Source organism: Nestor notabilis, unplaced genomic scaffold (assembly GCF_000696875.1).
Source record: "Nestor notabilis isolate BGI_N333 unplaced genomic scaffold, ASM69687v1 scaffold6679, whole genome shotgun sequence".
Taxonomy (NCBI): Eukaryota; Metazoa; Chordata; class Aves; order Psittaciformes; family Psittacidae; genus Nestor; species Nestor notabilis.
In genome coordinates, this window is record NW_009944981.1 from 37884 (window position 1) to 62406 (window position 24523).

General features: G+C 42.7%; 1 protein-coding gene across 1 annotated transcript in view; it reads left to right on the forward strand.

Annotated features, from left to right (window-relative positions):
- The window catches only part of WNT9A (wingless-type MMTV integration site family, member 9A), a 16842-nt gene extending 3953 nt beyond the window's left edge, over positions 1 to 12889 (forward strand). Inside the window, exons 2-3 of the mRNA XM_010022671.1 lie at positions 476 to 738; positions 12005 to 12889. Coding sequence (XP_010020973.1) covers positions 476 to 738; positions 12005 to 12478 — 737 coding nt within the window. The 3' untranslated portion in view covers positions 12479 to 12889. The remainder of the gene's footprint in view (positions 1 to 475; positions 739 to 12004) is intronic.
- Positions 12890 to 24523: the final 11634 nt, after the last annotated feature.

The following is a 24523-nucleotide window of genomic DNA, read 5'->3' on the forward strand; positions in this document are numbered from 1 at the left end:
CCAGTCTTGACATAGTCTTGTGCGACATAGTTTAGTGTGTGGTGTCCCTGCTCATGGCAGGGGGGTTGGAACTAGATGATCTTAAGGTCCTTTCCAACCCTGACTATTCTATGATTCTATGGCTTTTTTTCCAGCCATCAGACTGGAAATCTATTCTGGATTCCTGCTATTTGGTGTCACTTTGGTTGCAGTATTGCAGTGATGCTTACTCTGTGGCCTGTCCAGCTATTGCTCACCTCTTTCTGTTTTCAGGCAGACACTGTCTGTAAAGTGACAGTTACAGAGGTGGCCAGATTTAATTTGTATTCTTGAATCCTGATTTGTGCCACCTCTATCATTCCTCGCCCTCTACCACCAGTGATTCTTTGTATCTCAAATTCTTCTCATGATGGATTTTGCCTTGATTTCCTCACTTTTTCTTTCTTCAACCATTGCTCCAGCTGTAACTAAAGCTGCCGCCTCCTCTCTCCTGCAGGTTTTAAGGAGACAGCCTTCTTGTATGCCATCTCCTCCGCAGGGCTGACGCATGCCATGGCCAAGGCATGCAGCGCAGGGCGGATGGAGCGTTGCACCTGCGATGAGGCCCCTGATCTGGAGAACCGTGAGGCCTGGCAGTGGGGTGGCTGCGGTGACAACCTGAAATACAGCAACAAGTTTGTCAAGGAGTTCCTGGGGAGGAAACCCAACAAGGACCTGCGAGCCAGGGTGGACTTCCACAATAACCTTGTGGGCATGAAGGTGCGTTGCAGACTGCTTGGGGTTTGTGGGGGCAACAAGGTGCGTGGAAATAGGAATGTTGGATGGAAAATGTATGGAGTGGTCCTTCTGATGGCCAGGTGAAGTCTTAGTGGACTATGCTCTAGTTTTGTTACTGTGCTTCAAGAGTTGTGGAAAACCATTGGAGTGAGATCAGAGGGAAAGAAACAGGACTGTCCAGGTCTAGAAAACGTGAGGTGGGGACGAAGATTGCTGGTTCTCCACAGGGAGGAGAGGGTCTTGTGCTACAAAGGAATGGAAGGACAGGTTCTTCAGGCTTATATGAGGAAGGGAGTTACGCTGCCACACCCAGGTTGAGGGATGCTTTTCTTGCAGCAGTTCAGTAGAACATGGAAAGGCTATCATGTTCATAGCATAAAGGCTTAAATTGTCTGGGCAAACAGTTAACAGAAAACCAGGCTGGAGATTACTTTCTGACCTTAGTCCTAAGAGTCCCTTCTGCCTTGTGTTCTGGCAGAGCCTTCCACGTTGCCTAGAGCTGCTGGACTTGCAGCTGATAGTGTTTGGGTGTATAGTCCCTTTTTTCCTTTTTTTGTTTTCCTATCCTTATCTTCTCTGCTGGAGGACTTTCTGCTCTTTACATCATGTTCTTCCTACAAGGCTTTACCCTCCTGCCTGAGGGCCTTCCTGCAGGACTGATGTAAAGGACAAAGTGACTGCAATTGCTGGGTCATCCCAGCATGAGAGGGGAAAGGAAGGGACTTGCCACCTTCTCCTGTAATCTGCTGGGCTGTACCTAGCCTAGAGTTGCTTGAACACTAAAATCCTGCAGATTGGCCTGCACAGGTGCTTAGGATCAGTGTTTCATTGCACCAGCCTCCAAGGGGGACATACTGTAAGGCTATAAATAACTTCCCAGCCTTGTTATTGTCTGTGTGATTGGATAGAGGGTTGGGACTGGGATGGGGGGGGATCTGGGTCTCTAGTTTCCCAGGCAAATGCAGCCCAGCCAGTTGTGCATTCTAGGAATCGCCACCCCAGCTCAGTTGTTCCTGTGCATATGCATAAAATGCCATTCCTCACGGTGGAGTTGGGGCATTGGAGAATGCCACCAGTGAGTGCTGGCCAGCAAAATGTCTCCCCCTCTTCCCACCACCAAATACTCCTAGACAGCACTGAGATCAGGATTAGACATGTCCTGGATTTAGCTGGTGTCTGGCTTTGGCTGACAGCTTTTCTGTCAGCCTCTGAATTAAAAGGCTCAGTGCCTCTGAACTCCTGTTGCAGCTCTCTGACATGTGAAACAGACTTTGCAGGGTGAGGAAATTTGTTTCAATCCTTGCGGTTGGTTGTTCCCTAGGGCCTATCCCAACTCTTTGGAGCTGGTAGTGTAGCAGATGGGACTGAAAATGGAGAAGGTGGTCCACAGAGGCTGTGATTTCATGCTGGATAGCGCTGTGAGATGTCCCAGCTTTCCTCCCTTTCCAGAGTTGTCATAATATAGTATTGCCAACACCTACAAAGCTGTGGTTTGAGGGGCCATTGACATGTGTTTGTAACTCCGTGGATATCTCCCCTCCACAGCGGTGGGGTTAAATAACTTGCCTAACTGATTTGACTTAACTCCCAGTGCTCTTCACCCCAGTAGCTGCAGTCAGGATGCCCATATGGCTGAGACCCAGTCTTAGATTTAGGTTAAATGCCCTTATTTGTCATAGCTGCTCTACATTGCCTATATGACTTTGAGTTAAAACTCCAAGAATGAGCTGGAGGCAGCAAATATCCTCTTTCTTTCTGCCTTTCTTTCTGCCCTCCCTTACCCTCATCCCACTGTGAGTTGCATCTTCTGCCTCCCCTTTACTTGGCATAGTCAGGCTCTGGTCATTTGCAGTGGTTTCTAAGTACTAAACAGCTGCATAAATTGTGATGGTTGTCCAGAAACTGAGAGCCCCCATGGCAATCCAAGTCAAAGACCTTTGCTGCAGGTCAGTAATCCAGTGTTCCTATTTTTGTTCACCCATCCTGTGTCTGTTGAGTTGGTATTACTGTCTGACAGCTTTCTTTGCCTATTTGCAGCAGCAGTTAAAAGGATTTGTTTATGCTTTTAAAAATAATTGTGCCATAATCTGGCTGAAAGGCAATCCAAGCAGCCCACCAGATTCACAATACCATCATTGATGCCAGGCAAACTGCATGTTGAAAAGGCAGGTTTCTGAAGGATGGTGGTCCAAGATTAGGAGAACATATTCCTAAATAGTCAGGATATGTGGACCTAAACCAATAGCACAACATAGTGTCCTTAAAGTGATAATTAGATGTTACAGTCAGATGAGGCTGGCTTCATAATTACAAGGTCAAAACTGAAGCACTTGCTTCAGACTTCAAAACATAGAAAATGATTTGAAGACTGAGCATTGACTTTAGTGTGGTTGATGGATTGTCTCTGACATTGCTTACACTTGGGTGTAGATTGCTATGAGGTTCAATGGGCTTCCTTCCTCCTGGTCCCACTGCAAATGCAGCTTTGGTGGAAGATGAGGGTTGCTCACCAGGCAGTACCAGGTTATCTTGCTGAATTTATTGATGTTTTCCTTGATGAAGGTAGTGGATTAAATGTGATGCTCTACTTGTCTGTCTTCAAAAAAAGCTGCTCATCAACTAACTGCTACTGTATAGACTTTCCAAACACTGAGTAGCAGGAGTTGCTAACCTAGTGGCTATGACGGTCTAAACCCACTAGTTTGGTTATTGAATAAGTCATATGTATTTGATCCAATGTCAATCAAAGGCAATGTTGGAGGAGCACAGATAGCCTTTATTTGTGCCAATTTGGAACTGAACAATTTTGAACATTATATAACTAAGTTGCTCTTATGGTCTCTAATGTGTTAAATGTCCTTGTGAGTTCCAAAACGATGATTATGGCCATTTTAAGCAGCATCTGAGATGCAAACTGAATGCCTTTCCCAAGGTTATGCAGCAAACTGGTGATGAGCAGGAGACCGAAGCCAGTTCTCCTGAATTCCTACTTGGCACCTGCTGTGTTTTTTTCCTTAACCAAACCACAGATTTTATGTCTTAGTGAAGCCACACATGCATGAACCAAAACCGTTGTTGCGCTACAGGTGGCTTTGTACTGAACTGAGAATGGACAAAGACTTTTTCTTCCAGTACTTGGTTTTGCTATGGGAGCTTGCTCCAGTGCCAGACTATGTTGGTGTACTTACAGAGTACATATGGATGTGCATGTGTGCGTTTGCTGAGGGAGTGGAGAAATACCTATTAAAGATATAGCCCAAGCTTGGTGGTCTCTCACTGATTCTTAACAACATATAATCCTTCCCATCCAATTAGTCCCAACCAGGGCAAAACATATAAATATTCCTCTGAGACCAGAAAAAAGACCTGTGCTTAACTGGGTGATTTGGCAACCAACCCTACACCCTTCTGGTCAACACAGCATTTTCTCCATGGTGTCACACTGGCAAACAATCTGTGTATTTCTGTGAGGGTGACATTATCCTATCCCACCTAGTTTTAGTGTCTCTTGGTAGACGTTCTCATTTAATTACTATTTTACTTGTTTCTTACAACCTTGATGGGCTGACTCCAATTTTGCTGCCTCCAATGAAATAATCACTGAGCATGTTGTGCCCACGATGGCTCACAAAGTTATATGATATGACCTCAATTGCTAATGAAAGGCCAAGCTTGTCTAGTGTGAGGATGAGGTAATTAGACCAGGACTTCTCCAGCCTCCTCTTTATTGAAAAGTAGGAGCTCTGAATAGGCCACTTATTAAAAAAGCAATTTCCCTTCCTTTGCCACATCTACTCTAGTTCATTCAGCTATTCTTTCAGAGGGGTCTTGGTTGGAGAGGGTGTGTGTCAAAGGGATGGGGGGCAGCAGTGGTGGTGAGAAGTCAACTGTATTAAAGCTCTGTTACCATCAATGAAGTTTCTTGGTTATATTAAATGAAGCACAGGCAGCCTTGCTAAAACTCTTCTCTATATCCTCCCCCTCTTTTTTTTTTCCCCCTTGTACACACAAGTGCAGCCCTCTTTTGTAACCCATTAATGAAAAGTCAGAATATTAGAGCACTCAATTAGTTCCACTGGGCTTGAGTAAGTGATGTTTTAATTAAATTTGCCCAGTTTCTCAGCAAAGTATCATTAAACATGACTTTCCAACTCCCTCTCTGGAGCGTTGCTAAGTTTCTTAATCCCAGGAGTGCTGACCCCTTCCAGAGGTATGTCTGGTCAAGCATGTCTTACAGATCCAAGGGGCACTATTAAAGGGGGCTGCTGTTACCCAAGGAAAAAGAAATTGTCATGTTCCCATTCCCTTTTCCCTTATCCTTCCAGAAGAAGGGACACAAATAAGCCTTTACCTTTAGGACGCTGAAATCGGGGGTATAACCACAGTCTCCTTCAGAGCCAAAACTGTTTAGCGCACAACTATGGGAGGGAAGAAATGGAGCACAGAATTCCTCCCTCCTCAAAGGTCTCTCTTTCGTCAATATCCCCCCTTTGAAACTGGTTTCTTTCATGAGGCTTACTTACTTGTATTCACACAGTATCAACCCATATGGTTTGGTCTGCACAGACAGTGTGTGTTCCTGGAGGATCTGTTACTCTTTTTGCTGTAGGGTTGAAGTCCAGACCCATCCTGAGACAGGTTATACCTGCATCTCTGAAACCATGTGGGATGCTCTGGAAAAGATAGTGGGAGGTGCAAGGACTTTTCCTTGCTGTTGACTTGTTTTGGAAGTCCATGCAAGGAATCGCTTTTCCCCCTAGGCGGTGCTGGCAGGGATCTATCTCAAAGGCTGAACGTGCCTTCTGCACTGGAGACGGACTTTCCATATCAGGTAGATGTTTGCCCAGCTATCATCTGTCTGAGGAACTTCATGAGCTATCACATAACATGTTATCAGAGCATGCCACCCTCTTCATTTCTGTATCTCCATTTTACAGAGGGGAAATTGAGACCCAGAAAGATTAAGTGACTTACTAAAGGTCACACACAAGCATAGCAAAGCAGAGACTAGCACTCTGGTCTCCTGTTGCAGAGACACTGTTTACAAGCACTGCCCATCCTGTCTCATCTGGTTCCTACTAGCAAACATGATTCTGGTCAAACTTGGAGTTGTTGATCCATCAAGTTTAAATGCTAATACCTCTGTTTTTCTACACCCTCAAAAAGTGTAATAATTGCCCTTTTATGAGATAAAACCATATGAGCTTATTAGTACAGCTGGCGCATGGAAAAAAAGATATAATGCATCCTTTAAGCAGTTTCTTTAGGGGCATGTTTGCAGTGAAAAATCTAGTATCACACTTTGCTAGGTTTTTTTTGTACCTCAGTAAAATAGCAGCCTCTCTGAGACTAGCTCTTGTCTTTGTATGTCCAGATCAGTTTGCAGGGCCACCACCTGTATTAATTGCACCAGGTTATGACAGGTAGGAATACATAAGCATGCTTTTTAGATTTTTCCCCTCCTTTCAAGCTGAGATTGGCTCAGCCAACGTCTTTCTAAGGCCTGGAAACCAACATTATGGGAAAAATTGCTTGCAGTGTCCCATAAGTAATTGCAGTTGTTTATGTGGAGCTTTCTTAGTATGTGAAGCACGCTAGGAATACTGAAGGAGAAAAGTTACTTTTAAAGTTATCAATTTAAAGTAGGGTTATGTTATTCTATACTTAAATTTATTTTAATGCATATTTCACTGAAATCTGAGTGTTCACATTTTTAAACAATAATGGAAAAGGGAAAACTTCTGAGAAAACAGTTCGAGAACAGGCTCAGAAAGGCGGTTTTTTTGGGTTTTTGTTTTTTTTTTTTCTTAAGATAGATACAAAAAAGAGAAGGAAAAAGACGACTTCTAACAACATGTGAAACTCTTATATTCAACCAATGGCAATGGCCAGAGTCAAGGAACAAGTCTGGTCTTTGGGCCCTGTGAAGAAATGGGGACCGTGGCTGCTGTCCAAACATTAATACTTGAACTGAGAGAATAACTAAGCCTATTTAAATTGAAAGAGGATATGTGTATAAGGGATGGAAGAGATTTGATTTGTACAGAAGCATCCCAAAGACCTTTCTGAAGTAAGACAAGATGAGGGCAGGCTTTTTCCTGAAGGAGCTGACTCTAAGAAGGTTCATTTGCTCCCTCTTCTGCCCCAAACCATGGCGAATGGTTTGAAGCCTTGAAGCCGCAGACCAGCCATGACGACAGCAGGGCTATAACTGAGGAATTCTCATGGCTGTGTGTCCGCTTTGGACTGCTGCTGCCCAGACAAGAGTTGTCTGAAAACCACTGCCAGAGCCCCATGACCCAGCTGGGAATGAATGGGAATCTGTCCTCAGTGTTTCAGCTAAAACACTGAGAAATTGTGTGTTGCAGCATGTCTGAGACTGATCGTTATGGGGGCACTTAGTCTGAGCTTCGTAGCAAGCCATTGTTGTGAGGAAGGATTACAAGTTGCATAGCAATGCTCTGCTGTGATCCCTTTTCCCTATGGCTCTTGTAAAGCCATTTAGGCAGACAGTCCTGTGGTGCTATCTTATTTCATCTTAGCAGCAAGTACCAATAAAGACTGTTCAGTCTTGCTCTATCATAATTGTTTTCCTCATTGTGCCTTTGTCAGTATTTGGTATTCTCATGACAAGATCAATGGGAGTTTGTGTTCCTAAGCTGAATAAACTAATTTGCTCAAAGAGCTTTATTTTCCTCCCAAACTGCTCTCCTATTTGTGAAATTGCCAGACCAGGTGGTTATTAAGAGGAGAGTGGGAGGACATAATTTCAGTGTGATGCTATCCCTGACCCACTAGTTGTCTTCATTGCACTTGCTTAGAAGCCCTCTACAGCATATACTATAATAAGGATTCAAATGTGTTGTTACTCCTGAGTTACTATAACTCTGCTGGTGTGTGGTAGCTATGGTATATTCAAGCCATGGAGAGCATGAAATATTTTGTGCTTTGGATTTAAGCTAATACCTTTTGCTTCACATCTGTGATGAGACAGAATCATAGAATCAGCTAGGTTGGAAAAGATCTTAAAGGATCATCAACTCCAACCACTACCCTAGGACTGCAACAAGCACCACTAGACCATGTCACTGAGGGCCTCATCTACATGATTTTTGAATACTTCCGGTGATTCCTCCACTTCCCTGGGCAGCCTGTTCCAATACCTGATCACCCTCTCTGTGGAGAGATTTTTCCTAATGCCCAATCTAAACCTCCCCTGGTGCAGCTTAAGGCCATTACCCCTTCTCCTATCACTTCTTACTTGGGGAGAAGAGATTGACCCCCACCTCACTACAACCTCCTTTCAGGTAGTTGTAGAGAGCGATAAGGTCTCCCCTGAGCCTTCTCTTCTGCAGATTAAACAACCCTAGTTCCCTCAGCCATTCCTCATCAGATTTATTTTCCAGACCCTTCCCCAGCTTTGTTGCCCTTTTCTGGACCTGCTCCAGCACCTCATTGTCTGTCTTTCTGCAGGGGGCCCAGAACTGAACACAGTATTCAAGGTGCAGCTTCACCAACATTCATGTGGCCACTTGGTGTAGATGCAATACAGTTATTTAATAAGTGGTGATGACATAGGTCTATGTAGGGTGGAGGCAGATCAGGCTCTGAACTGCGATGTGCTTTGAAAACAGGAGCTACCTCTGGCTCTTGAAATAATTTGGGATTTTTTTTTTGTTTGGTTTATGCTTTTGTTTTGTTTTTTTGTTGAAAGAAGTCTTATTCTGCCTCATGTACTCTAAAATTACTTGGTACTAAAAGCTGAGTTATTCTACCCTGGGAGTCCTTCCGCATTTGAAGGCATGACCTAGGCACTTACCCATTTGTCCCAGGGCCCAGCCAGAAAAGGTTTCTCCAACACTGCTCCAAGTAACCTGCTGACTTGAATAAGTCTTGCTCTGCTTCCTGGAGGAATGAGGTGGATTTAAGTGTCTCTGACAGGAGCATGCAACAAGAGGAGAAATGTCTTTGTGGAAGCTGGAGAATGAGACTGGAAACAGAAGGGCTTTGCCAAGATTCATTTTGGCTGGTGGGTGGTTAGGAGCCTGTAGGCAGCATTTCTCCATCATGCATCACCCTGAGTAGCTGCATTGTGACTGACAGCAGCAGAGGAGGCTGGCTGGGGAAGAAATTTTTCTAGTATTTTCACTATAGCTGCCTTGTAACATTCTTGAGCCCTTCCCTGTGCTTCAAGGAAAGGGTTTATGGGGCAGTTGGGATGCACCAAACTTGCAGAGTGGCCATATGAAAATCCATATGCTGGATTTCATGAACTGATGCATTCATGAGAACAGGGACAATGGAAACCTTCTATGCTTTGGTCTACCAGTGCATGACATCTAAGCTGTCCTAGCCACTGCTTAGCAAGGAGCTAGAAGTAAGTCAGGAAAAAAATGAGCTGGGATTCATTAGGGGCTTTGTTCATCACTGTTTAAGCACAGACAAGGAGAATAGGATTCATCTACCTAAGTATATGCATTTGTACCTTTTGAGAGACCTTTATGCTCCTGGAGGAGCAGTTGATGAAGAGCAGTGTTTTACAGTAGCCCAAATAATGCTAGATGCTGATATTTAGATGCCTGAATTAGTCCCAGAAGGTGGGATTCTCCTCACAGGTTAAGATACCTAAAGTGAGGTACCTGTGTGTGAGCTGGGTCCCTAGACTTGTGTTAGCAAGTAGAGATGTGGCCAGCACAGTCAGTGGAGCCTGGAGAGCTGCTCTGTGGAGCATGTGCAGGTGTTTGCTTCACTACAGGATCCTCTGGCTGCTTTGGTTCTCTGAGTCAGGCTGGAGTTTAGAGGTGTTTCTCGAATATATGCATTTAAACTCAAATACATGCCTTGGTTAAGCCAACCCTGGCTGGATGGTGTAATTCAAGTGCCTAAACCTACACACCTGTTCCCGACTGAAGGTTTGTTGCCATCTGCTAGTTACCAATCCATCAGCATTTGTATTTCCAATTTGTATTGTGCCATATCTACCAGCCCCATGTGGATGCCTTAGATATACTGTATATATATATGCAGTACTTGCAATGTCAGCTTTCTCACTGGGCTCTGGAGAGGTGGCTCCTGGCAAGAATAGCCTGTCTCCAGGTTCTGTTCCTGCATTCCATGGCTATGCCTTTTTTAACCAGCTCTAAATGCACTCAAGCCTCTGCACAGGAGTGTGTCTACCAGCTGAGCCAATTCCTTTTGGTGTTTTCCTTTCCTATCTGTTCAACAGTGGTGGAGCAGGTGCAAATGGGTTGGCGGAGGTGGGAGGGTTGAGAAAAGGCTAAGCTGATGAATGACTGCGGTGTGCAGCACTTCTGCAAGTATCTCAGCATTTTTGCCCCATTTGCTGATGGTCTGGGTGTGAAATCAGGTATAGGAGCTTTGTTTCACATGAACTGAGCTCTCACTTCTGGACAACCAGTGAAATGTGACTTTACATAAGGGATAGTATGGGTTTTTTTCTTGCTGTTGAAACGTGTTCTGTATGCTTTTGTCTAACATTGTGGGATTTCTTGCAGGGTTGGCTAGACACTTTGGCACGCAAAGCGTGACAGCCTCTGACCAAGCCGGCCCAGCTGAGTACTATAAGCAGTAACGCATCTCTCTCTGTAACCCATCACTTGTTTGAATGCTACTGTGTATTACTGGATTGCATTTGAAAAGGTCTTGGCTGTCACAAGAATGAAGTGTGACCATTGGCTAGGCTTTGCTGAAGGCCGTATTATGCATATTGTCTTTCTAAAAACATCTCTGTAATATCAGGATTGGGCCAGACCCCAATTCTGAGTCCATGACCTATTGCACATTTGCACATGGTGCTCAGCAGTAATCATGCAGCCAAATAATTAGGAACTGGATGGTCAGGAAATGGACTGGAGCCAGTCCTCTGCTGTCATGAGGCCGTAATGTAGGCAGATGCCATAATGGGCAGAGAGGGAGACTTATTTATTTCTTTTTTAGATACCATATATCCCTAAAAGAAGGGCATTTTCAGTAGTACCTTGTCAGAAGGCAGGTCTGTAAAACAAACTCTGGTCTAACATGCTATTTTAAGGGGTGGTTATACCTTACGTATTTAAAGTCCAAATGTAACCTATTTTGGGGGAAGGGACAGGGAGGGAGAACTAGAACTATAAATATCTATTTATAATCAGTGGACAAAATGCAGGTTATCTGTGACTGTCCAAATAACATGTCTTCTCTCATGTTGCCCATAGAGGAGTTCGAGGTGTAAATCTATCTCTGAAGAAGATGGGGGATCAGTTTTTTATTTCTTCACGTTAACTTTTTGGAGAAAGGGAGAACACAGATGTGAATGAGGGAGCCTTAGACTTCATCCTACATAAAAATGTGGTTTATTAAACGTGTGTGGCCAGCAAGCAATGACACTTTTTGTTTTAAAAAGCACAGGCTTCTTCACTGCTAGCACAAAAAAAAAAATTGACATGTCCTTTTGAACATGCTACCACACTCTGGAATAGGATCCTGAACACAGGATGGAGAGGCAGAAGCTACCTGGATGTTTTAGAGCTGCTGGTGTTGGTGAAGGTGAATTCAAGTTGTGTTCATGAGGACTATATATATATTTCAGCTACATGAAGGTTTTTTCCTTAGTCATGAAATGGGTGGGATGCTATACCTAGTCGCTACTGGTGGAAACAACACAGCTTAACCATGTTTCCATTGAGCCTGTACTGCTATATGGGAGCTGTGTGAGATTAAGGTCTATCCTGTGTGATGTGGTATGGAGAAAGTTCTTGCTCTCCACGCTCACGTTCTGGAGCAGGTACCACCCCACCTGGGTGTTTGTGTGTGTTACGGCTGCAATCTCCCTCTTTTCTCCACTAAACCGACTCCTTCCGTGGTTGTTACGTCTTATGTCCTTATTCTTACTAAAATAAATAGGTACTAAAACGTGTATTGATGTCTTAGTTGCATCACAGCTTCCTCTATATATGTAAATGAGTGCCAGCACTAGACAGCCTTTGCACACCTTACTAGTATAAGTAAATAGCCAATAAGGCATTATTATCACAGGTAAATGTCATAATCTATATTGTCATAACTGGGATCCTTTTGAAACAAATATTTATTGTAACATGTGTTTTCTGTTCTCTTTCAACACATAGTTTTTGTATTGTCATCAACTTTGTGTTCCAGGAGCGTCTTCTAGCACGTTTTGTTTTTTTCTCTGTATCTTAATGCTTTTCCCCTATAACTGATTTTGGCTTTGGGCCATGTGTGTCTGCAGGTCATCAAAGCTGGAGTGGAGACAACCTGTAAATGCCATGGTGTATCTGGATCCTGTACTGTCCGAACGTGCTGGAGGCAGCTCTCTCCATTCCATGAAATAGGGAAGCAGCTGAAGCAGAAGTATGAGACATCGCTCAAAGTGGGCAGCACTACCAATGAGGCCACAGGGGAAGGAGACATCTCCCCACCCAAGAAGTCCATCCCTGGTCACAGTGATCAGATCCCAAGGACTACGGATCTTGTCTACATTGACGATTCCCCAAGTTTCTGTATGATGAGTAGATACTCACCCGGGACTTCGGGAAGGAAATGTTACAAAGACAAGAACTGTGACAGCATCTGCTGTGGGCGAGGGCACAATACGCAGAGTCGGGTGGTCACCCGTCCATGCCAGTGCCAGGTCCGTTGGTGCTGCTATGTGGAATGCAAGCAATGCACCCAGAGAGAAGAGGTTTATACCTGCAAAGATTGACGTGTCTTCTGCTCAATGGCAACCCTTGGTGATGGGTGATGGCGATCTATGAGAACTGCAAATGGAGACAAACAGGGTTTGATTGACCTTCTGGGATCTGAAAGCTATGTTGAGACATAAGCACTTTGTAGGGTACAGGTGACCCAGCTGTGTTGCTGTTTTGTTTTTGTTTTGTTTTGTTTTCCCGTAGACTGAGTTTTAATGAGGTCCAACCATGTGGAAATAAGTGCCTGTCACACTGGGGTTAGACACCAGTTGACCTTCACTTTAGTCTACGCAGTTTGATGGATCATTTATCCTTGGAACATCTTGATCGTTCCACCAATCCTCCATGAATTCCTGGGCTAATATATTCTCTTCGGCATAAATAGCCTATACTACTTTATTCCTGAAGCTTACCCAACAACTTAGAAAGCTAAGCAGATAGGAAAGAAAGATCTGCTTCGAATGTGATGGTAAAGGAAGTGTTCATTTATGTCCCCTTCTAAAACTGGAAAGATGTGTGTAGGGTAAGCAAGAATAGGCCTGATGGCTCCTTTAGTGGAGTTTCTGCACACCGAGCAAACAAGGCTCTGACAAAAAGACCCACTGGGAGGGTTAGCTTTTTAATGACAGCTCCATATCCACATGCATTGATCACCAAATACAGTTTAAAAATTGTTGGGTCCACCATGTTGCAACCAGAAATATATCCAAGAAAGAGGTTGGAAAGACTGTAGAAAACCAGATGTGCCTGTCCCCTTCAAGCCAATCATGTGTTCTTTTTTATAACTGGTTTCTTCAAATGCAGTTTCTTTAGCACTATTTTTTTTTTTTTTTTTTTACAGAAACCACTAGATATTTTTTAAATTTTATTTTCACTTTGTGCATGATTTATTTTTCTGTTGTCTTTCCATCTCTTGTTGATCAAATTCACCCTGTGGTAACTGCTTCAGAAATCTGAACTGGAACTTTTAAGTCTTATGCCAGCTGAATTTAGACATGTATTTCTGAGTAGGCCAAGAGAAATTCAAGTGCATCTTGGAACGCAGTGCTGTCTTGTATTTTATAGCAGCCGTTTTGGACTGGATCAGACCTCTGGAGGAGTTGACTTTTCTGTTACTAGGTCATCATTCCATTTACTCTAAATCATGGCAGTGGTACATGACACAAGCTGTATGTAAACCCTATGACCTTAAGATTTTTTTATTTTTTTTTTTTTAACCACTAGATTGAGAACTGTATTTAAAAAATACAACTGCTAAATGGTAACCAACTCCTGGATTTGGAACAACCAATTGACACAGAGCCACAGATTGACTGTAGCGGTAGATTGCTCTGATGCTGTGAAATAGGTGACAACCTTCAGCATCTCTTTTGTTTGAAGAGGATATTTACAATCCAGGACTTGATGCAACAATATTCTTCAGTCATATATGGAAGCAGCCAGTGGATGCCTCAACGAAGCTTTCTAAGGAAACATTGGAGAGCGAAGAGCATTTTGTTTTATTTTTGGTAGCAATTTTTGACTGCCCAGTAGTAGCAATTTCCACCAATTCTATATAAGCCATCTGGTTCACAAAAGAGAAAAGCTGGCTGGAGTTTTTCAACCAGTAGTAGATGTTAGCCAAGCAAAAAGAGAGCAGTTTTCTAAGATGGACCATTATTTTTTAAGGTGGTTTTAATTTTCTTTTTTTTTATTATTTTTCTTTTTTTCTCCCAAAATAGTCACCACTAATATTTAAGCTGTTCATGTGCATCTACTGGGAGGAGAAAAGATATTTTTAACAAATACCTGCAGTCCAGCCTGGCTTGTTGGCTTGAAATCTTGAGGTGGGAGCATGGGGATGGACGGGATGGTATTGTTAATAGTGCTATGGTCCTGCAAAGTGAAGTTACTGTCTCTTTTTTTGCCATTTGATTATTTGCTGTACAATTCTGGGGTGGAGGTAGTGCTGGAGAAGGCAGAACCCGCATGCGGTGTTTGTTCCTTCCACCACAGCAAACGTACAGCGGTGCATTCAATGCAGGGAGTTTGCAAGAAGGTCTTGAAGCTTCTGGAAGATGCACCGCTTTGAGAGTCACCCACAAGCAGTTTATCTAATGGTTTAAAAAAATAAACTAACTAGAAACCTATTATTCAGTGTGTGTGTGTATACACACATGCTGACACATAAATATATATATATAAATATTGAATGGACATTTATTTATTGTAAAGCCCTTCAGAAGGACCTTCTTATGGTTTCAATGTGGTATTATGTTAAATTCTTTCTCCCCCTGTCTCCCTCACACATATGTGCAAACTCACTGTTACATTTTTTGTGTGTGTGCTGGAATAGCTCTTCCCCTCCAAAGTAAGGTCAGATCCAAACCTGCTCAAACCATGAGGGTTGTTGGGTCTGAATTGCTATTTCTGGCTCCACTCTTTAGGAAAAAAAGAAAGGTTCTTAATTAAAGAATGGGCCGCAATTTATGTGCATTATTATTACTAATTATTGTTATATTTAAACCATGGGCCTCATTTTCCTTCTTTTCACTGGTGTCTCTGTCTCCATTGACCTCGCTGGAGTAACTCCGCATTGCACTGGTGTGAGAGGAGAATGAGTCCCTAGATGTAGAAGAGAAGGCAGTGCTGGCATAGACATTGTTGTGGAGAAAATGCCTGGGTCAGATGGGATAAGGTAGCTTGGTGTGTTTGGCAGCGGGGGGAGAGAGAGAGATGGATGGGCAATAAGGCAGACTGTCAAAGCTTGACTAGAGGAAGGCAGCAAAGAGTGAATGAACTACTGAGTGAAAGAGCTCTTCTGTGTACTATAACTCACGCACTGAAGCCTGGATGCTTTCTGTAAGTATTTAAAAAAAAAAAAAAAAAAAAAAAACAACAAAAAAACTCACACAAAAACCAAATTGTATTTATGTTAATGTGGATATATTACTTGCCTGTTATATATTGTAAATAGCAAGGTTTATTCTCCTGTGGTTAAAAAAAATTATAAATAACTAAATACTAGCGAGGCACATGTGTTAAATGTATAGGCAGTGTATAAAATATACTAACACTCTGAAATCAGGAGAACTTGTCTTCTTGGCCTTTTGACCTAGGGTGGTAAAATATATGTGGGTTATTTTTCTTCTTCCCCCCACCATGTTTTATGTGTGTTGGGTGTGTGGGGGTGTTTAGTTCCAGCATTTCCAATGTTTGCCTTATCTTTAAAGAAAGAATGGAGGAAAAGCCTCATTTTGGAAAAATCCAGTGGAGCTTAAGTAGGATGAAACAAGTAGCAGGTGGTAGAAAAGATGTCAGATCCTCTCAAAACTTTCTCAGGTGCTTGATTTGGGTTTTCTGCTGGTAATAATGTGTTGGGATTGAATTAAACCATAGAGCAGGAGTTTCTGCTTGTGTTACTCCATATGCGAGTTCAGAAAGCCCTAGATAAGAGACCCTGAGTCCTCTATAAAACATTGGGCAGTGTCCTGTAAACAGCTTTTTATTCCAGCTGCATGAAATCGGATTTTTCCAGAGAGGCTGATTCTACCACTACACCATTGGATCTCCAGTGCAATTTAATGAAATTGCTCATTTTTGTAAAACTACTACAAGAATGGATTTGGGTCCCTGAATCTTTCATGGTATCATTTAATATTAAAAAAAAGGTGCAAAGCAACTTTTTTCCTTTTCTTTCCCCCATAGAAACAGGTTTTTGCAGCAGATGTAACTGGAGAGGGACAGATGGGTGACTGGGAGATTCTCTGGTTTCCGATCCCCAAAAGTGTCAAAGTGTTGGTTCTCCTAAGCTGATCCAGCAAAACTTGTGAGATCAGTCTTGGGGTGGGGGGGTGCAACCATTATTTATATAACTTTTTAATTAATTTTTTTAAAAGAGAAGTTAGCTGATGGAAGAATATTTTTATTGAATAGTGCATTTAGTTATGTCAGAAGTATAAAAAAATATATATAATATTTTTGTAAACAAGGCAAACTGAAAATGTTTGCTGTTTTATATTAGAATTTTCTATTAAAAGAAATAAAAACCCACACAAATAATTGTTGCACCCGTCATCTGTTTTTTAACAAGCTTCTATTCTGTGTGACTGATTCATATATGCCGGATGTGGAGACATGCAAAACAAGTCCTAAACATTACATTCTCATTGTTTTCCACCTCTCAAAAGACTCCAGTTGGTGAAGCAACTAGTGCTTAATCAAAGGGGCACTTCTTTCTTGTTCTTGACCCTAATAATGAGTTATGAAGAACGAGTAGCTTGTAAATAAATACAAAAACCTACCCTGAAACTTCAAGCTTACCCTTTTTTAGTTATGTATCCTGGTTTTGAGATGGCTTGAAAGCCAAAACCTGTGTATAATAACTAGATATTTGCCATGATGTCAGTTGGCCTGGGAAGAGTGACTCTTAAAAAGGTCGTTGGGTGGGGGGGAGGGGAATAAAAATCTAATACATGGGGAAGGTTAAATGAAGAGGGCCAAATCCCGGGCTTGACTTAACACAAGCAATTTTTATCTATTTGAATGGTGCAGTGTAAAACCTGTGAGTTGGGAACTTGGTCTGCTGTGTTTCAGGAAGCCTGTTGTTCACCTTTGGAAGCAGGGAATGAGTTAATGACTGCCTGTTTTCAAATGAGCTTTTGGAATTGGAGACCTGAGCAGGGACAAGATAATTTCTGAGGATTTTCTGTGGTTGGCCAGCACATACACATCTCCCTTTCTTCAGCCCAGGTCTTGAATTTCTTAGTTAATCATTTTTCAGCTGCCCTATTTTAGTGAACCTACATTAGGCTGGTTTGGCTGTGGTAGGGTTCGATGAGAACCCAGATGAAGGGACAGATTTCTGAAGGTTACTTTCATGGAGTAGATGCTGCTTAAGGTAATTTTCTGGTGGATTATAGTGCCTGTGAAAAAATCCTCAGATGATGTTGCAGTAAAATTAGTTCTACTCTGTGCTCAATAAAACAGGTGCAGCAAAGCTCTCCATTCCTGGTGTATCTGGCTCTGCATGCACATCTGTTGGGTAGAGTCTGGCTTCCATGGTCAGCTCATCCTGGCATTCAGTTTTCAGAATGTTAACTAGGTGGTGACTTCTGGAGAGCAACGTTTTCCTGCAAGAGAAATAGTGCCTTTTATGAACATTACTGCTTATGTAACTTGAAGGACACTCAGTATGGTATAGGGTCAGGCCCATAGAAATCTGGTCATTGCTGAAGCAGTCAAGCTGAGGGCCATGAATATTAGTGTTGAATAGCTTTTAGATCTATTTTTCACTGATGAGCACTGGATTTGACCAAGCTCTTTACATGCTCCAGGAAACAGTGTATCTGAACAACGAAAAAAAGGGAAATTTCTGGTGTTTGTGAGTGGAGAGGAAAAGCAAATGGCTATTGCAAGCACAGTTTAGCTCTGGCACCATGGTAGGCTTCCTGTAACTACATTTATTCACATGCAGGGAGTGAGCAGGGTGTAAGTTAAGGCCATAAATGATTCAGAAATATAAAATTCGGCAGGCTATCTCATAATGCAGTTGTTGCTGAGTGTTTTCGAAAATGAGCAAAACTCTTCCCAGAAGCATTGGGCAAGGTGACCGAGGGACAAAAGCTCCTCCTCCCTCAGCCAGTCCCCCCTTTCTTAATAGGGTTGATCAGGAAAGCTGTGAGAAGTGCTGATGCGCTTGGCGTAGTGGGGCCTTTACAATGGGTCTGGAATCATCCTCTGTCAGATAAGGAGCCTCTAGAAGGTGTTCTGGCCCAGGTGGAGGTGCCAGTTTCTCACCATTGACAATAGAAGGGGATAAAAACATAGACACACAGGTTAATAGATGTTTGTAAATGTGGCGATGAATTCAGGACTTATCATCAATGTATATGTGGATAACCCTGCCAGCTCCCGTTGGGCACAGACCAGTCTGAACCAGCAATGACTAAATTAGCACAAGAATTTTTCTTTGGTCCACCCCTCTCTATAACAATGCCCTTTGAGGGCTGAATGTAAAGTCTAGGATTTGTTTTGCACATCTGGGATGGCATTTCCTTTTAAAGGGAGGTGGGAATACTAACATGAAGGATTAGTGATTTTCTTTGGTTGGTTGTTTTTTTCCTTTTTATTTTTCTTTCCAATGTCTTATGGGAGCCTAAGTTATTTTTCTCTACCTCATATGTACAGCTTGTAGGTATAAATCTGATTCTGAGTGACTGTTGAGAATGTATTTAAGTTATTTAACATCTTTGTATAACAAAAAGCCAGAACAAATGAAACAATAAATGTATTTTAAATTATACTTGACGTGTGCTCTTCTTTCTTTGTATCTTGAAGAACTATGTTCAGTGGTTATGGAAGTCCCTGTACCTTCTTCAGCACTAGTTGGGACCTCTGGTCCTGGAGCTAACCTGTCCTTGTGGCTAATGTAAGCCTCAAAGACTTTCGAGCAGGATAATGTTAAACAAGCTCAGGAGGTTGATGCACTCCATCAGCTTTTTATGGGGTTGCATTAGCCATCATACTTTGCTGGAGAAGTCATGATACCTTGGCAGCATGTCACTGTCATGATGTGCTAGCAGAGGTACTCTGATCAAGTAACTGTCTGGCACTCAGAACAGGGAGAATGTGGCCAAATTTGGTCTGACTGAATGACAACAATTAAAAAAATTGTCATTATCCCAGACTACATGTTGTCTTGCTTGACCAAACATCTTTTTCTTCACAGTGGCCCTCTGGAGAAATTTAGTACCTAAAATTAATTTCAGCTGAGCTTCGAATAACCAGAGCCTGTTGCTGTTCATCTTACAACTTAATAATGATTCAAACAGGTGATTTGAGTTTGCAAAGCCTCTGAGAAACAACATGGTGCCCCATATGTGGATGTATTCAGTGAGGTGCTGCTTCTCAGGACCACAGCTTTGGGATGGTTCACGGATGTTGCTTTTTCATGTGGATGAGGAGAAAGCTTAGAGATCAACCTGAGGTCCAACTGCTCAAGATGTTTAAAACAGAAAGAAAAAACCCAACCCAAATTCTAGCCCTGAAGCAGACAAAACTTGTGGCAGAAAAGGTCTTACTGAGATAGCAGGTGGAGGACTATTAAGTAAGAGGCTGTTTAGATTAGTGGGTACTCTCTTTTGAGGCAGGCAACCAGACACAGGCATCCTTGTCATCTCCCTCAATGGGCACCCTGTTAATATAAACCATCTTCCTGGGGTGGGGTAAGAAAAAGCACATAACCAATAATGGTAGTTCATCTGGCAGAAGGTAACTTCCTACTCTGCACTAACTTACCAGCTTTCACGCGTGTGTCTGGGTACTTCTGAATAGTTTGGCACCCTGTCAAGGCAGCAGGTCCAAATGATTCAAACAAGCAGACAACCAACCCAAGTTGCTTGTCAGGCTGACTGGGCAGGTGGTAGAAGAACTGAACTTAGAAAGAGCTTTAGCCACAGCTGTCCTTTCAGTGTATACCTCTGTTAGTCTAACCTACATCCCAGGTTAGATTATCAAACAAGGCCTACTGTGTTGTTGATGGTGTGCTGGAGGACTTTGTGAAGCACTTTGGAGACATGAGCCAGAGTTTCCAAAGTCAGAGGTTATACAGTTATCTCCTTCCCATGCATGTAAAGTTCTTGCATTTATTTTACCTTCCAATCTCATTTTCCACTGTGGTGAACCAATCGTATCCATGCCTTTAACCAGCCCTTTAAGAGATGGCTCCTCTGTACTCTACACAGAATCAGCAGTTGTCCATCCTCAAACAGAGATGCTGGTATCTTTATCCAGTATCATGATGATGTTGGTATCTTTATCCAGTATCATGACGATGTTGGTATTGTATCGCATCGCACTGTTGCATTCCTCACAGCTTTTTTTCTGTATCATTCACCCAAGGAAAAAATTTACTGTCTCAGTGAGAACCCTGTTTACCAATGCACCTTCTGCTTTTGTTTTGTTTTGCCCCTTCAGTGATGAGAAATTTCAGCACCAAGCCCTCAGGAACCAGGCAGATACTTTGGTGAATGTTTGGTCTAGGTAGTTTTAGGCAAGAAGAGTGGATGATTTGAGATTGGGGGATTGGAGATGGGGATCCAAGGAGCTACTTCTGGTCTACATCCTGTCAGACCCTGCAGCATACCTCCCTGCCGTCTTCAGCTTCCCAATTTACTTTGCCTTATACTTCCTGGCAGTAGGGTAATGACAAATCCCAGGCTTGAAACCTCACAGCCAGCCTCCGCCAGACCCTTAAAGAGCTGCTAATGTGAGTCGTAAAGCCGCAGTAGCCTAGGATGTAACAGCGTTTTGACAGCTGTTCCCACAGAGGAAGTAGGTGAAGCTAGAATGCGTATTGTAAGAATTTGTGATTAAAAAAAAAAAGGAGTATCAAATGAGACTTCACCTCCAGAAAAATAAAATAGGTTTCCTTCCTCCTTCCATTGCTTTCCTCAGGACTGCTGCTAGGTCTTTGCAAGAAGGTGGTTTCAGCCTGCATCTGTTGATGTGCTGAGCAGCAGTGGAGTGTGATAACTAGGTAAAATCCAATAAAAATTAGAATTGACTTTAGCTTAGAAAGAAGGAAGGACTTGCCTGAATCTCTTACAAGCTTCTAGGTACACCTCTGAGAAATAAGCTTTGTGTGAAACTGTGTGTGTAACTCAGTGAGGAATGTAGAAGAGCACGTGCATTTTTGAGGGGAAAAAACAAAAAGACCAAAAAAAACAACCCCAGAAACCAAAATTAGAAGAGAGAGAAAAAATAACAAGGGCACAAATTTTACATAAAGCTCCCTCTTAAATAAGCACTAAAGCTGAAAATCTGACTGCTACTTGGATAAAAATAAAGTTAACCCCCAGGAGATGAGAAGGGAGAGTCAGGTCTCTCAGTCTACACAGAAATACAGACAGAGTCAGAGAGATGAAAGAGGGCTAGAAAGATGTGACTTGCCCAAACTCATACCTTGGTCATTTTGAGAAATGGGCCTATGACCAAGTAGTGATAAGTGCCCTCAATACTATTTGAGATGTATAAGCACCATAGGTGGCCTGGAAAGACACACAAAGCATACTACATTTCAGTGTTCATACTCTGCCTTTCTGCAATGGGAAGCAGATGAGATAGCAGCATGATTTATGTGTTTCCCTATGGATTTGCATCAAAGCTCGCTGGAGATGACACTAAACATATGACTCCCTCATGCACTGTTGGCTATGGTACTGGTGGGCTGTAGCCAGGATAATAAAGGGTATAGCTGTTGTCAATGAAAAATGGAATATTTCCCTCAGGACTTGGGATATAGTGAGAAAAGATGCTGCCAGTTGCTTGGAAAAGAGGAGGAGCTTTTTCACTTCCCACATTCTTTCCCAGGTCATCTCTGCTCCTATTTCCAAGAGTTACAGTGTCAGTATAGAGAGTGGATTAGGCTTTCTGGCTGCATCTCCAATAGTTACTTAAACATAGATCTCATGCTGATGCCGCCTGGCATAAAACAACCCACATCTAACCTATTAAGCACTCATGCCTTCCAGAACAAGGTGAATCTATGCAAAATGTCTCCTGGGAACAGACCTTGGCCATGCCGACTTTTGAACCATACCCAGGGAGTGTGCTTTTACCTGAGCCAAAAGAACACCAGGGATCTTCTCATATTCTAACAATATACTAGACCAAGCTCCAGTGCCCAGGAATGTTGCTTTCCACTCTTTAAATCTGATAAAATAGATGCAGAAGTTCAAGTGCTCTACAAATAATCCCCACACACTAAGCCTGAAGTATTTCTTGATCAGTTCTTTTGTTCTGCTGGTAGGGAAACTGCATCTCAGGGAAGGCTGGCTTTCCTGGTTGGCCAGGACTAAAGCAAGATACAAGTCTATCACAGCTGCTTCAGCGCATCAGCCTCCAGGTACCCCTGAAGTGATTTCAGTAATGACAACTATACCTAAAGCTCACAAAACTTGTCACTTTTTGGATAAGACATGGCCAGACCTTACGCCAAGACATCCGCAGTTAGGGTAATCTATTTGTGTGCTTATCACTGATTGTAGGCCCTGCATAGCATTCCACTGCTTCAATCAACATGCTCAAGGACTGAATAGCTACAGCTTTCTTCAATTAACTGGAGTACCTATATGAGGAATGCAGGTAATGTATCCTCCAGCCATAGTTAATGGAGGGGTAATAAAGTCTAGATGCTAATAGACAGGGTAAGTGGTGCTCTTCATATGCTTCCTTCTCTGTTGACTGTTCATGCTTTGTATTATCTGTATGTGTCTGTACTTGCACTCATATATTTACATTCACATAACCTACAAATTTAAAGGGTGGCAGCATTCACTCCAAGAATGACAAACCCAGGTACTGGTACAAAATCTTCAGGAGTCAATAGAAAGACCCTAATGGCTCTGATCAGAGTATGAAATCCCATGTCCACATAACTAATATTAGAATATCAGTTACAAATTTTAGAATTCAAGTCCATAGCCTGTGTTTCAGTCCATTTTTCTCCTCTCTTCCAATGACGAACTACCCAAAGTCTCTGACAGTAGCCCCAGTTTCCTAAGTGCACTCTGTCCAATGGTTCCTCCCTTGAGGAGCTTGGTATTACATCAGGTAAGACAAAGAAGGGAAGAGTTTCAAAGCTCTGGTTCCTGGGGCCATCCCTCCATTCCTAGGCTATGCTATTGCTGTTTTCCACCAGCTCCTGCTGATTTTAACAAGAATTTAGACTTAGCATCAGAATGATACTTCTGTCCTGGCTGTGCTTTCATTTATAGCCTTCTCAGCTTCCCTCCACAGCATTATTTTCAAAGGTGCTAATTGCAAGGGCACTCATCATAAATTACCGTTCATTTCTCCCCCTAACTTGCATGGAAGAATCCCTCAAGGGATTAGTCTCAGTTGGATGTGGCTTTGAGCAACCTAGTGCAGCAGAAGATGTCCCTGCCTGTGGCAGGGTGTTGGAACTGGATAAGCTTTAAGGTCCCTTCCAACGCAAACTATTCTGTGAGTCTATGATTATACTGCTAAAGCAGAACCAGGCTCTCTCTAAGTGATGTCCCAGGAGAACTAGGCAGCCTGCTGGGAGGGCTGAGGGAATAAGAAAAATACAAAGGTGGCTGGGCACTGAGGTGTAAACTGGAGGGACCTCCAGCCCTAGGGAGTCTCCCAACATCTGCTAGGAAGGTCTACCAGTTAACCCTACCTGATGATTCAGACAGGATGGGAGACTCTGCGTGTCTGAGATTTCACTGCTTTTTGTAAGGATTAAAGATGAAAATATCGGGTTACTTACTTCTATCAAGGTAACACTTAAATTGAAGGATTAGACACAAGTTAAAAAAAATTTAAAAAAAAGACATAAAGAAGATGTTTGAGGCAGTAGTGGCTGTCCTTTACCTGATTTAGTGTCTTGTTTAATTTTACAGACTGGCAAAATGTCTGAAGCATCAAGGCTGGTCCGCTGTCATGTTTTCCATGAGCTACCTCTCTCTTGTTCTTCCCTTTATTGTCTCCTGAGGCAAGGAAACCTCAACAAAACTGAAGTTTTCCTTCCCTAGATGTTAATGACTCCACTTGTGCCAGTGAGCCTTTCTTTATTCCTTGTGACAGGTCACTGGGATGTGTATCCAGCTCAGAAGCACAGCCTGGCTGTACAAGGACATGGTGAGGAGGGAGTATATTTATAACTGACTTCTATTTTTGGGTTGTATTGGCTATTAACTTTGAATTTACCGTCTTTCATAAAATGTAATTCTACCAGCTGACGTTTGGAAAAAACATGAAGAAGCCGTTCTTAGGTTTTTTTGGATGCTCTGGGCAGCTCATCTCAAAGCCTGGGGCTGACTGTGGTCTTGCCCAGACCGTGGTTGGTTGGGTCTTACATGATTCCCTCTCCCTTCTGGGCTAGCTCATCTCAGTTACTACAACTGCAATGGCACTGAAATGTTGTTAGTTATCTACCATCAAGAGAAATTACTTCACAGACAATCAAATAGTTTGTTTCCTAATTTTCAGGTCACAGCAAAGCACTCATGGTGGTTGTATGCAACATGTAACAGTGCACATGATGGACTTGG